Genomic DNA, 12,860 nt, shown 5'->3' with positions numbered 1-12,860 from the left:
TTACCTACGAGGGATTCAACACAACTGCAATAATCTTGTCGGATAATTAAGTAAATTATACCTTAAACATTGGTAGCTTACAAGTTGTAATCAGTAATTCAAACTCTTGACAATTATGCAAATTGAGCTCAGGCTGGCGCTCGGACTTTCTCGCTTTTGCAAAGAAGACTTTTTCCCGAGTTTATTTCGCCCAGAAGCTGCCGGACCCGGGGCGGGGGGGGAGAAACACCGATGCTGCGCCTCCCCGCGCTGATTTAAGCAAAGTCCTTCCGCGCATGGGGGGGGACACACACGACGGTACTCTACTCCCCCCCAACCCCACAAAAAAAAACCCCATCCACCCAAACACGTGTCGGGGGTGAGCTTTCCGGGGCACTCTGGTTGCGGGAGTGGGATGTCCACGCATGACCCCTTCCCCGCAGGCCAAGGCTGCCCCCCCGCGCGCTGAGCGCTCCGTAGGCGCTGAGGGGGGATGTCCGGCCGTGCGCTACCTCCCCACCCCTCCGCGGGCGCGGAGCGCAGCGCGGAAGGAGTGGCTTGAGGCTGCGCGCTCCCTCCTGAGTGGCTGGCGGCCGCGGCTCCCAAGCCATCCCTGGGGAGGAGTTATGATAATCCTATTGCCATTAAGGGCGTCTGGGCAGGGAAAAAAACCCGAGTGACCACTAGCGCGGAGGTTTAGTCCGTCATCTGCCTTCATGCCTGCCAACTGAGCTCCGTCCGGGGGGCAGCTCCTCTTCCCCAGCGTCGACGTGGATTTACCGCCCGTGGGGGGGGGCCCGAGCTCTCGTCTGTTTTCGGCACCACACACCTGGTTTGGACGCTGGACGCCATGTTGTGGAAACTAGCAGATAATGTCAAGTACGAAGAGGACTGCGAGGTGAGAAGCGCGGGGAGGGGGCGGGAGTGGGGAAGGGGGGGGTCCGGCGTGGGGCAGCGCGGAGCTCCGCCGCCCCCCCCGCCCCGAGCCGCGCTGCCCTCCCTCCCTCCCCGCTCGCCTCCAGCCGGTGCCTGGCTCTCCTGCCTCCCGGCCGGGCGGGATTTGACCCTTCCCGAAGACCCTCGGGTTGCTTTTTTTTTTTTTTTTTGTCTTTGGAAGTGCGAATTTTATTTTTTTTCCCGAGTCTTTTGAAGTCTTAAATAAGACGCGGGTAAAAGCCCCCGCTGTGAGAAACAAGCCCGCGACCCCCACCCGCCCGGCGGAGCAGCGCTTTACGGGAGCGGGGTGTCCCCCCCCCCGCGGAGTGGGGCAGCAGAACCGACAGCCGGGGCCGAAGGCAGACGCGGGCAGCACCCTCCCCCCTCCTCGTCCGCCGTCGGAGCTCGGTGCCGAGTGTCCCGGTCTGTCGGGCCGGCCCGGGCTGCGGGGCCCCGGGGGATGCGGAGGAGGCGGCCGGCAGGTAGCGATGCTGCGGGGATGAGCCGTGCAGCCCCGGGCGGACCTGCCGTCCCGCGTCTTCCACCCCCCGCGGACGTGCTCACGGGTTTTGATCTCTCCGAAAGCGGCTGTGTCCGCTGTCCCCCGTCCCCCCCCGCTCCCCGGCTCCATTGGTCGCGGTTCGCCTGCTCGGCTCCTACAGATTAGCTGCAGTCCCCGCTTCACGCTCCATTGGGACCCCATTCACCTCTTATTAACTAGCCCTGTTATTTTAATGACCGTGAAGCCAGAAGCTGCTAAATCCCTGGATCAGCTCAATGTACACTTTGACTGCTGAGATTTGAAATCAGGGGAAGAAGCAGAGATGGGACAGCTGGAGGGAGAAACACCGTCCTTCGCCAGCAGCCGTCGGGCGAGAGCTGTGCGTCCCGGACGGCTCCCGGAGCCCCGGGAGGGTAGGAGGGACGGACAGACGGGGGGCTCCGGCCTCCTCTGCCCGGGGCCTCGGAGCCTCCTCCCCAGCCGGGGCAGCGCGGCGGGAATGGGGCTGCGTCGCTGATTTGAATTTTTCTTATTTAATGATTCTCCCACGGACTTAAGCTCGGGTTAGTCTGTTGTAGCGATGAGGAGAGCAGTGGGAACTGGTTTGTAATTCCTTCCCTGGGAGTGGGGCTGGTTTCCTACGCGAAGTGTCTTAAAAAGAGACGGCTCCCTAGGGCAGGAGCAGGGCGGCTCTCCTCTCTCCTTTCCTCTTCCCCAGTGCCACCAAGTGCCGCCGCCCGCAGCCCCGACCGGCGGTGCCCGGCGTGGCCCCCCGAGCCTGAGCTGCCCCCGCTGACGGCCGCCCCCCCTTCCCCCCTACCCCTCTCTGCTTTCCAGGACCGGCACGATGGGAGCAGCAACGGGAATCCGCGGCTCCCCCACCTCTCGGCGGTCAGCCAGCACCTGTACAGCCCGGCTCCGCCGCTCTCCCACTCGGGCGCCTCCGACTTCCAGCCCCCCTACTTCCCCCCTCCGTACCAGCCGCTGCCTTACTCCCAGTCCAGCGACCCCTACTCCCACCTCGGGGACCCCTTCTCCATCAACCCGCTGCACCAGCCGCCGCCGCCGCCCCCCAGCCAGCAGCAGAGCGCCTGGCCCAACCGGCAGAGCCAGGACCCGGCCGGACTCGCTCCCCACGGTCGCCCTGGCCTCGTCCCCCACCTCTCGGCGCTGGAGAGCGGCTCCGCCGGCGGCCGCAGGGAAACGTACCGCCGCTCCGAGCTCCTCCTGCCCCACGGGCACGGGCTGGACGCCTCCGCCCTGGCCGATAACCTGGGCCTGCACGACATGGCTCACCAGATGGAGGAGGTGCAGGTAAGCCCCCACCCCGGGCCCCCCCGCGCATCGTGTGAGGCGGCGGGACAGGCGCTCCCCCGCCGGCGGAGATGCCCGAGCGCTCCGCTGCGGAGCCGGGCACCGTCCCCTTCTGCACATCCCGGCTTTAATTGCCCCGTGCCCGTCTTTGGAGCGAAATACACCTTTTCTCCTTTTCTGCCCTTCAAACGGGGACGCGCAGGCGGGGGTGGGTTTCCCAAAAGCCCCCCGGCTCCTTCCCTCTCAGCTGTTCAAGGTGCGAAACTTTCTCCCCTTTCTCTTTCCAGAATGTGGAAGATCAACACTTATTAATGCATGACCAGACAGTCATTAGAAAAGGTCAGTAAGGTGGCACTCCAGTTTACTTTCCCTTGTCAATAGCTAAAAGTTTAATGACGCACCGGTGAATTGACGCCTTATTATCTTTTAAAAGACGGATCCTTTCGGATCGGGAGGGTGGTGAGGTTTTTATTACTCGCTCCGTCGGTGGATTTTTCTAAGGCCATCCGAGGGAAGGCGGCGGCAGGGACAAACCTCCAGGGCTGCCCCGGCGAGACTCCTCCGGGGGACACTGGCCGTCCCCGCACGGACGAGTCCCTGCTCTTGTGTGTGGCTTTAATCGAAACCAGGACCTTGGACCGAATTTAATGCTGCCCTGGAATACGTGTGTGTAAAGTGACACGGGGCTTTTTAGTTTTTTTGGTTAGGTTCCTTTTTTCCTTTTTTTTTTTTTTTTTTTGGTTGCTAGCGACAGTTTGCGGCTTTTTTGTTGTTTTCTGGTTTTTTTCCCTTCAACAACTTTACAAGGCTTGAAGGGAATGAGTTCACTGACATAAGCCTGCTCGGCTTTATCTTAATCGAAATGGTTTTGTAACTGAGGTTTTAAGGAAGGAAAAAGACGTATTGACTCAATTTACAGTCATTTAGGATTTTTTTTACCCTGCTTTTGTTTTTAAACAAATTTGTGCTTAAAAAAAAAATCAGTGGAAGTTTCCTCTGAAGACTTCAAACAAATACCTAACTGAGGAAAAGCAGAAGTGTTTGTCAGAGCGCTGATTGCTGCGTTTGGCTCATGGGAGAATAATTTCGCTGTCAGATGCACCGCTGAAAAATCTTTCCCCCTCCGGGGAGCGGGGCTAACCTCGGCTCTTTAACCCTTTCGGATCGGTGCCGTGAGCCGGCAGCACACCACCGGGGGTTAACTGGGTGGATTCGCAAGGGGATGGAAAAACTGGATCCGTGGTTTTCTCCTTGCAAAGCCTTTGTTGTCCCTATTCACCTAAAGGCTGAAGCCATTAACGAGCAATGTTTTACCGTCAGTTCTCTTCTGGGCTGCATCCCCTCTCTCTGTTGTGCTGTCTGTTATGTATTTGTTGGGATTAAATTCCAAAGGCGGTTTCTTAAATCTGCGTGTGCGAGGTGGAAGATGAACCCCAGCAGGAGCTGGGAGGCTTCTCCCTGCCCTGGCTCGGAAAGAGTTTTTGGCAGTAGCTGAAGGATGCTAATTTGGAGTCTGTAGTTGTACCAGGCTTTTTATAAGCATGGATTTGTTAACTTGCAGCATGCTGCTTCAGAGATGTGGGGTTTGTGCTTTTTTTTTTTTTTTTAAAGTATTCTTATTGTGTTCGGCAGCTCCTTGAAATTTAGTGTGGCAAAATATAGCTATTTTTCAGGAATAGTTGTGGGGACCCTTTGGTCGCAGCCGAGCCCCGGGCTGCAGATAGATGCTGGAGATATGGGGGTCAGTGGTGTGAGCATTTAAAGCAAAACGAAATCCCGTCTCCTGGTCTTTTTCTGTAGGAAGAAAATTCACTTGCCACTTCCTATTTATTTTTCCCTTTTATAAAATACCTGCTTTCCCTCCTCCTCCCGCAGGTCCCATTTCCTTAACGAAAAACAGTGCCCTGAGTCTCCCCTGCCAAAAGGATGGATTAATTGGAGTGGTCATAAACCCCAATGAAGTATTTTGTTCAGTTCCGGGGAGACTTTCCCTCCTGAGCTCCACGTCGAAATACAAAGTGACAGTAGCAGAGGTCCAGAGGCGGCTCTCGCCCCCCGAGTGTCTCAATGCCTCTTTGCTAGGAGGAGTGCTCAGAAGGTAGGCTGTGACTCCCTCGAAACCTTCCCCATCGTGCCTATTGTTTGTGAGTTTTCTTGTTCGTGTGTGTGAGCAGCCAGATTAGCACAGCGAGGAGCTAAGGAAGTTTTTTAGCAAACTTCTGGTTTTTAAGAAGCCCAACAACACTGAATCCTAATAGGCTTTGGAAATAAAACTTCTTTGCACTTCTGCTACTTCTCGAGAAGTGCTATTAACAGCTCTGACAGCAATTCTCATTCTCTGTTTTAAGTTGGATTTTTGGATTAAATCTCGTGGTCTTGATTAATCACTACAAAGACATTTTATATGTCCTTTTTTGCATACACTTAATTCGGCTTGTGATCATTCTACAGCTGTTGGTTTCGATGTACAGTTTGAAACATTTTGATTTTGACCTGCTGTGTTTCATCCTGGCTGGTTTGTAGTAGAGCATTTTAAAAGTAGGTCACTTGAAAAGAAGCCTGTTTTTTATCTTCTCCCCAGTAACTGGAATTTCTCATCTTTAAAAAGAAGTGTTCCCTAAAGATAAATAAGACCTTCCCCCCCCCCCCTTCTTTAATTACAGAGCCAAATCTAAAAATGGTGGCAGATCATTAAGGGAAAAACTGGATAAAATTGGCTTGAATCTTCCCGCTGGTAGAAGGAAAGCTGCAAATGTGACACTATTGACATCTTTGGTGGAAGGTCAGTCCTGAACATGTCTTAAAAATAAACTTTTTTTTCCCTTGAGTACAGCTTTTATCCTTTGGGAAAGCACGGAAAGGCTAGAAAGCTGATGAACATAATAGAGAGTTTTTTGTTTATTTTAAAGTGAGCATGATGGGGACATTGCAGCAAGTAACAGCTGTGTTGCCTTTGAGGGGCTCCTCTCCCCTTCTCTCTTCAAATCCAGTTGCTAAGCCCTTGCCCTCAGAGCCCTACCTGCACAAACCCAGCTAATACTCCTCTTCCTCACGGCTGCATCGCGGGGATGCTGGCAGGGATGCAGTGTGCAACATGCCAAGCTCTTCAAAACGCGTGTTTGTCCAGTCTGTGTTTTTGAGGGGGGTGCGTGGTTTCAGGTTTTGTAAAGGTGTGTGCAGGGACGGGCAGGGAAGGCAAAAGGAGGGAAACTCATCACATTAGTGGGTTTGGTTCCTTATTGGGAAACTTTAAAAGTCTGGGGCAGCTGACTCTGATGCCTGGCCCTACCTCAGCGGTATCCTCAGAAGCTTTTCTAATAAACAAGCGTATAAAGCGAGATTTATAGCTTTTGACTTCCTGATAGGAAACTGGAGCCCCTTTAATCTGTAACATGTTATGTGGACCCTCTGTCAGTTAAGCTGACTTGAAGGGTGTATATATATGTATGTGTGTGGTTATGTTTTGTGTTTCTTTTTAAAGTAGCTCCTGGTAGTGGTACAATTTAATAGGAATAGGAGCAGCAACTGCAAAGTGAAAAATGATCTAACAATACCTTACTGTTATTTCACATCTACATCAGCTCAAATAAACAGCAACATCCATTTAAAAAACCTTTATTTGGAAGTTGGGTTTAAGAGAGCTTATGTGTGAGCACATGCACACGTGTACATAATGCACTGATCATGCCAATCCATTTTTTTAAGCCTGATGAAATTACCTTAATGAAAAAAGTGGCCTAGTTATACACCTTAAAATTTTATTTTCTATGAAAATGATTATTAGAAAGTGTTTAGAAAATACATTAAACTGATAACCTCTTTATCATAGAAGTGGAATTTAGTTGCCAGGTTTTTTTAAGTATCAGTGGACAAATTGATCTCGACTGAATTGTAGTCTTTGCTGCACAGTTAATCTGGGTAGAGACAAATTTTCTTTCCCTGTATAAAGGCAAGAGAACTATTTTTTTTTGTAGCAGTCACCCTGTAGGTTTTCTTTTCTTGATGCAAACTTACAAAGAAACACTGATCTATTAATGAGAAAATGGTAACAAGTGGTATGGTGGTACAAGAGCAGCGTTCACAGTACTTGCCTTAATTTCCCTGATCCCCTTATAATAAACAGATGTAACTAGATGTAATAAGTGTTCCTTCTTACCCACACCAGGTGAAGCTGTACATCTTGCTCGTGACTTCGGTTACGTTTGTGAGACAGAGTTTCCTTCCAAAGCAGTGGCTGAATATTTAACTAGACCACACATGGGCCGCAATGAAATGGCAAACAGGAAGAATATGCTTCTTGCTGCAAAGTAAGTTTGGGGTTTGGATTTTTATTAATATTTTTTCCTTCTCCTTTTTAAATATGCTTTTGTCTGACCATAAGTATCTGTGACTGTGGACAATTTGGTACATTTTCATGTGTAATTTTAATCAGGGAGATGAAGCAATTCTTTTTATTAGGCTTTGGTTTGAATTAAACTATGGCAGCAGTTATTTTAGTCTGAACCAATCATAATAACAACCCTGTATGATGGCTCTAAAGCAGTTTGGACCAGTTCTGTTCGTTCTTCTTTTTCCTGAAGTTTTTACTGCAGTTAAAAGCCCTATACCGGGCCAGCTAGATATCTAAGAAAAAGATGTCCCTCAATCTGACAGGGTTGAGGACCTGTAGGGCAGGTGTGGCCTGGGAATGTGACCCACTGTTGGGACTGGGGGCAGGAGATGGTTCACATGCAGGGTATCTCCAGGCAGAGTTACTCCTGGGTGTGCTGGGTGCAAGGGAAGCTCCTCTGCCACGTCCTCGTAACTGCTTTTAGCAACAGTAGCACACAGGTTTCCCCCACTGGACATGACGAGTCTAGACTTTTACGGATGGTCCCTTTTCACTGAAGATTTTAATGGTTCAGTGAAAGCCAACCTTTCGTAGATGTGAAAAGTCCCCGTGCTTAACTAAATTCCTATTGCAAAGCTTGATGAACAGGGGGAGGAAGGGTAAAGGAGAAGCAGCTCTGTTATGTCTGTTCTGCAGACGCTTGTACCTGTAAATAAACCACCTATTGAACAGGTCTCTGGTAGGAAATGCCTGTGTTGAGTTACGCTTATCTTAAACTGGTGGCTGGGGCGGTCACTGTCCCCTTCCCCCGCCAGCTTTCCCAGGCTGAGGTTTAACAAAGCCTCCAGTTCATGATCCATTCTGGTCTGAGATGTTTTCTGGCTTGGGGTTGGTGTGATTCCTTGCTTTTGAAGGCACCCTGGCTCTGCAGAGGATCTGAGAAAAGCCTGTGAATCTGCTGAGAAGAGTTGCCCTGACTTTGGACTCAGATCAGGCATGCAACACGCACTCCCGTTGCTGAATACAGCTTTCCCTGAAGCAGAGACCTTCTTTAACAAGAATATCTCTTAGAAATGTAGTCTCTGTCTCCTTCCTATAGCTTGAGACGTTATGCTTTTTACTGAGCATACCCCTTCTGCTCTTCAGTGTTCTCATTACTGGAATTGTTATTAGCACTGATAACAATCACCTTTTGCAAGATGTTTGTGATTGTGAAATTCTGATAGAGTGATGATTCTGTTAAGATTGCTCAGCTCCTGTGAAATCCCATCAAGGGGACAGATTTACAAGCAGCAAACAACATATGCTTGAGCATTATTAACCATTCATGTTTTGCCAGGCATGTGTGTTAGTGTTTGCAGGATCAGGGCCTGGGTCTCTCTTAAAGAGGACATATACATACAATGTGCACAACTAAATTGAATCTCCTATTCAGCTGCTTTAGTCTTTCTAAAGCACTTAACTGCAGCTGTGTAAATTCTCATAGAAACTAGCCCGAAATTCCCACTCCCTCCTTAAAATCTAGAGCAAATGATGCAGAGCCAGCCAGACACCAGAGGCGGAGAGATTATTTTGCGGAGTGTGTATGTGTTTTTGTGACATAGATATAACAGAAGGTTCGTCAGAAACTGTTGCTAATAAATAGGGTTTAATTTTTGACGCTGCTGCTAATGAATTTCTGAAAACTCTTAATTCCTACATAACTGCCAAATGTTTGATACGGACTTTCTCGTTGTTTGTACTTATTTATTTGCTTTTGCATAAATTCCCACCATGGTGTAAAGTGTGATCGCTTTGTGTCTTGCAGGCAGATCTGTAAGGAATTCACAGACCTCCTCACTCAGGACAGAACTCCTCTTGGAAACACGAGACCTAGTCCCATCTTGGACCCTGGCATCCAGGGCTGTTTGACTCATTTTAGCCTCATCACACATGGCTTTGGGAGCGCTGCCATCTGCGCTGCCATGACATCCGTCCAGAACTACCTAAATGAAGCATTAAAAATAGCAGACAAAACATACATGAACGCTGGCGACCAGAGCCCCGCAGAAACCAACAAAACCATTGATAAAATGGATAAGCACAGGAAGTAAAAGGAGAGAAACCAGACTTTAAATTCTTCCTCCTAAACACAGACTGGGATCTTCTTCCCAGGGGGAATATAGAGATTTGAGTTCTGTGTTTTTGTTTTTGGTTTTGTTTTTTGGTTTTTTTTAAACAAAGGAGGGGAAAAAAGGAAAAAAAAAATCATCTTATTCAGGATCTTCACTCCCCCTGGATCCATGAGACAAGTCTTTCTAAAAGCTGCAGCATCCCTTTTCTGTGGAAGCAATTACCAGAAGATAAGTACTTGGTACGCGTGTATTGAAATCCTTTGCTGTAAAAGTGGTGCTATAAAGGGGTTTTTGATGGAAATATACAAAGAGATATATTTAGATTTCTTTTCCACATCTAAATATCTAGTGGTGACCAGCTTCGTGTATAGTTTTTAAGCTACGGATTTTAGATGGAAGCCTATTTGTTATCTGATACAATTTCAGGGTTTTATTCTCTCTAAATGCAACAGTAACAATAAAGCAGTATTAAACAATGGTATATAGATTTATGTACATTAAATTTTTTTTATAAACACCTGAAAATAGTAAGATTATTCTGTGGGTTGGCTTTTTGTTTTGTTCTATTTTGTTGGGTTTTTTCACTTATTTTCAGATTACCATAGGAGAGTACTAAAATCCTGCTAGACTTAAAAGTTATCTGACGGCATTTGACATGCTTATTTTTATGGAAATATTCAGGCTTTTAAAAACTGCAGTAACGTTGGCTGCAGTGGATGTTATCTTGATATTTTATTAACAAGGAATAGCACAAAATGAAAATGCTTTTAGAAAATTCACTTTCTGTCTGAGGATATTGCAGCTTTATTCACATATTTATATTATCTTGTTTTTAATCTGGGGGGGAAACTTGAAAGAATAGGCACATACCTTTTTTTAAAAAAAAAAAAAAATTTTTTTGTTGTTGTGTTTTGCCTATTAAGGCCAAAAAATATTTCCAGGGAGGCTTTATGTATTAAGGGAAGCAGTGTGTTGAATGTAAATATTTATTTATGTGTAATTTAATCGGATTTGTAAATAATGGTGAACTTTTTAATACTTTTTTTTTTTATAAATGGGTTTCAAATTTTAATTTTGGTAAGTATTTCAAAGGTAATGGGTAAGCTAAACATATCTTTAGGTTTATGCACAGGTATGTTATACAGGGTATTTAAGACTTGTTTTTTTTAAATATCTCAATTCTTGCCACTGAAGATTAAATCTAATCTGAGGTGTATGTTCACAAAGCAATAATTTTGTGCATCATTCACCTGATAACTGACTAGACATGCAAAATGAGTGTGTGAGTTAGTGTGTATGTGAATAATGGAGGTTCTGAACTATCTTTACATATTTGTAAATGTTCCCAATATAATTCTGATGTATATGATAACCATATAATAAAAGTATTCTGGATAGAAGCATGGAATGTTTTGTTAACTGAAAACAGTTTTGTTTTCTTTCTATACTTCGGGAATGTGGGGCGAGTAGCACTAGAGGACATTATGTATTGAGTCATAATTGCAGCACTTTGTTCGGATTAACAGAACAGAAATATGAAGCTGTTTGCCAGTAAAACTAATGGTTTCAATTAAACACATTATGTATCTCCAAGAATCTTTTTTTTCCCTTCCTAAGATGTCATTATCGTGCTAGCTGCCTATTTAAATAGGCAGCTTAGACACAAACTGCAAGGCTTCCTCTAAATAAAAATCAATCCTACCAGCTTTGTCTTCTAGTGAATCTGACTTTATTATAATAATCTGTCTCCAGTGACAAATACTTGCAAAATCCTGGTGTGTGAAATTTGATAGGTCTCCCATCTGATTTCAGCCCAATTTTACTGATCTGAGGAAGTTTACAGCATTTTGCAGTAAGTCCCCGAAGTACTCTGTGTGGCAGTGGCGAGGCAGTGTCTGAGGCTTTCAGTGGCATTCAGTGTCTTGGAGGCAAAATAGCCAAACAAACCTTCCTGAAAAGAAACTTATTTTTCGAAGAAGCTAATCTTTCAGTGCATTCTGAAAAAGGAACAATGTGAACCTGGGCTTTAGCCTGGCCTTGGCCTTTCAACACCTGATCAGGCGTGTGGGTGGGGCAAACATTATGAATGGTGACGGTGGACGTAATGGCGAGTAAGAGTTCGGTTCATGTCATGGCAGTGTGTTTGTTTCATAGATGTGGAGAAGAGGCAATATGTACAATTTCTGAAGACTTTGTTTATAAGTCCTTTTTATGTTCTTGTTTTTCCTTTCAAAGGATAAAGGCAAACTCCTGAAGGTGTGCAGGGAGAAGAAAGGCAAGGGAAGTTCAAAGGAAGGAATGAATATAGGAGTGGTGAGCTGGGAGAAAGCTGTTTTTTGACTTGCAATCGAGTCCCCCTCTCTCCTGAAGAGGTGTGGAATTCCAGTCTTTGCATTTGTTAGACTCAGTGTAGCATTTGAGAAGTAAGCATTTTGGACCATCTGTAGACACAAGAGCAGCCAGGACACATGATGACTAACAGAACTTCTGAAATACACAACAATATACTATTCTGATAATATATTTTTATTGATAATACATATACACAGAAACATGCTAGTTATGGTAAGAGCTTGTTTAGAGAATATGATGCTAGAGTTCTGGGCTTTTTTTCCCCGTTTCTGATGCTGGGACTGCTTATACAGCATATATAGTAAGATATTTTAGCTACCAGACAATGGAATCTTGCTTTTTATTAATGCACAAAACCAGGCTCTGAAATAATCCCCCCTTGGGATAGGAAATAAGGATGTTTCCACTTATTCCTGCGTGCATTCAAGCAAAGCCAGTCAATTGTCTAATGTACTGACTCAGGTTCTATTTATATGTTTGGAACATTAGAAATGTTGAGTTTCCATTACCTTAATGCTTTTCCTCTACTGTATATTTTAGATGGCACATTATTTTGAGGCTCAACTACCTTATAAGCTGTGCCAGTAATATGAAACAAGAACAATGTCTTCTGCTCCAGTCACTGAAGAGAACAGTTAAACTCTGACTTGGACTTGTCCGTCATCTGAAATTATTGATCTTAAGGAAAATGTAATAGGTTAGTAACTTATTGGGAAATCTAAAAGGTACGGAGTTATCTGAACACACAGGAAGGTATTTGTTTGCTTTTTCCTGATCCTCAAAATGTCATGCTTTTTACTGCTTTACATAGGCTATTCCCAAGCTGGCTAAAAGAAAAATAAATTCTACTGTAGGGCTCCTCTGAAGTTCCACTTCTTATTTGAAAATGGAATATTCAAATGACTATGTCCAATCTTGTCCCTTGCCCTTCTCCCAGAAAAATGTGTTTGGCCTTTACAGAAGGGAAAATTACTTTAAACTATTAGGATTTAAAATTATAAAGTTGAAATGGACTGCTGTAAGTATTGCCCTTCTGCAAAAATGTCATTTGATATGTACCCACAAAATAGTTGAGTTCAGGTCACTCAGTAAAAAAAAATGGCTTGTGGAAAAAAGAAAATATTTCTACCATCCCATGCTTGGCCATCAGCAGCAGCTGGGCACCAGAGGATGCTGGGGGCTTCCCAGGCAATGCTGCTTCCCTCCACCTGTGGCCTTTGCAGCCCTCTCCCCTCTCACCTGACAGGCAATCTGACTGTCACAGATTATTAATTGCAAACCTGATGATTATTCAAGACGAATGATGAAGAAGTCAGAAGATGAAATCATCTGA

General features: G+C 46.0%; 1 protein-coding gene across 1 annotated transcript; it reads left to right on the top strand.

The window, feature by feature from the left end:
• The first annotated feature begins 669 nt into the window (after positions 1-669).
• TFAP2C (transcription factor AP-2 gamma) lies at positions 670-9,288 on the top strand. Its single transcript, XM_074605397.1, has 7 exons — positions 670-877; positions 2,255-2,731; positions 3,019-3,070; positions 4,607-4,829; positions 5,395-5,513; positions 6,897-7,038; positions 8,869-9,288. The coding sequence occupies exons 1-7, from the start codon at positions 830-832 to the stop codon at positions 9,152-9,154; spliced, it is 1,347 nt and encodes a 448-aa protein (XP_074461498.1). The 5' UTR covers positions 670-829; the 3' UTR covers positions 9,155-9,288.
• Positions 9,289-12,860: the final 3,572 nt, after the last annotated feature.

This window comes from Larus michahellis, chromosome 12 (genome assembly GCF_964199755.1).
Source record: "Larus michahellis chromosome 12, bLarMic1.1, whole genome shotgun sequence".
Classification (NCBI taxonomy): domain Eukaryota; kingdom Metazoa; phylum Chordata; class Aves; order Charadriiformes; family Laridae; genus Larus; species Larus michahellis.
Note: the sequence above shows the minus strand (reverse complement) of the source record. Positions and strands in the feature narration are given on the sequence as shown.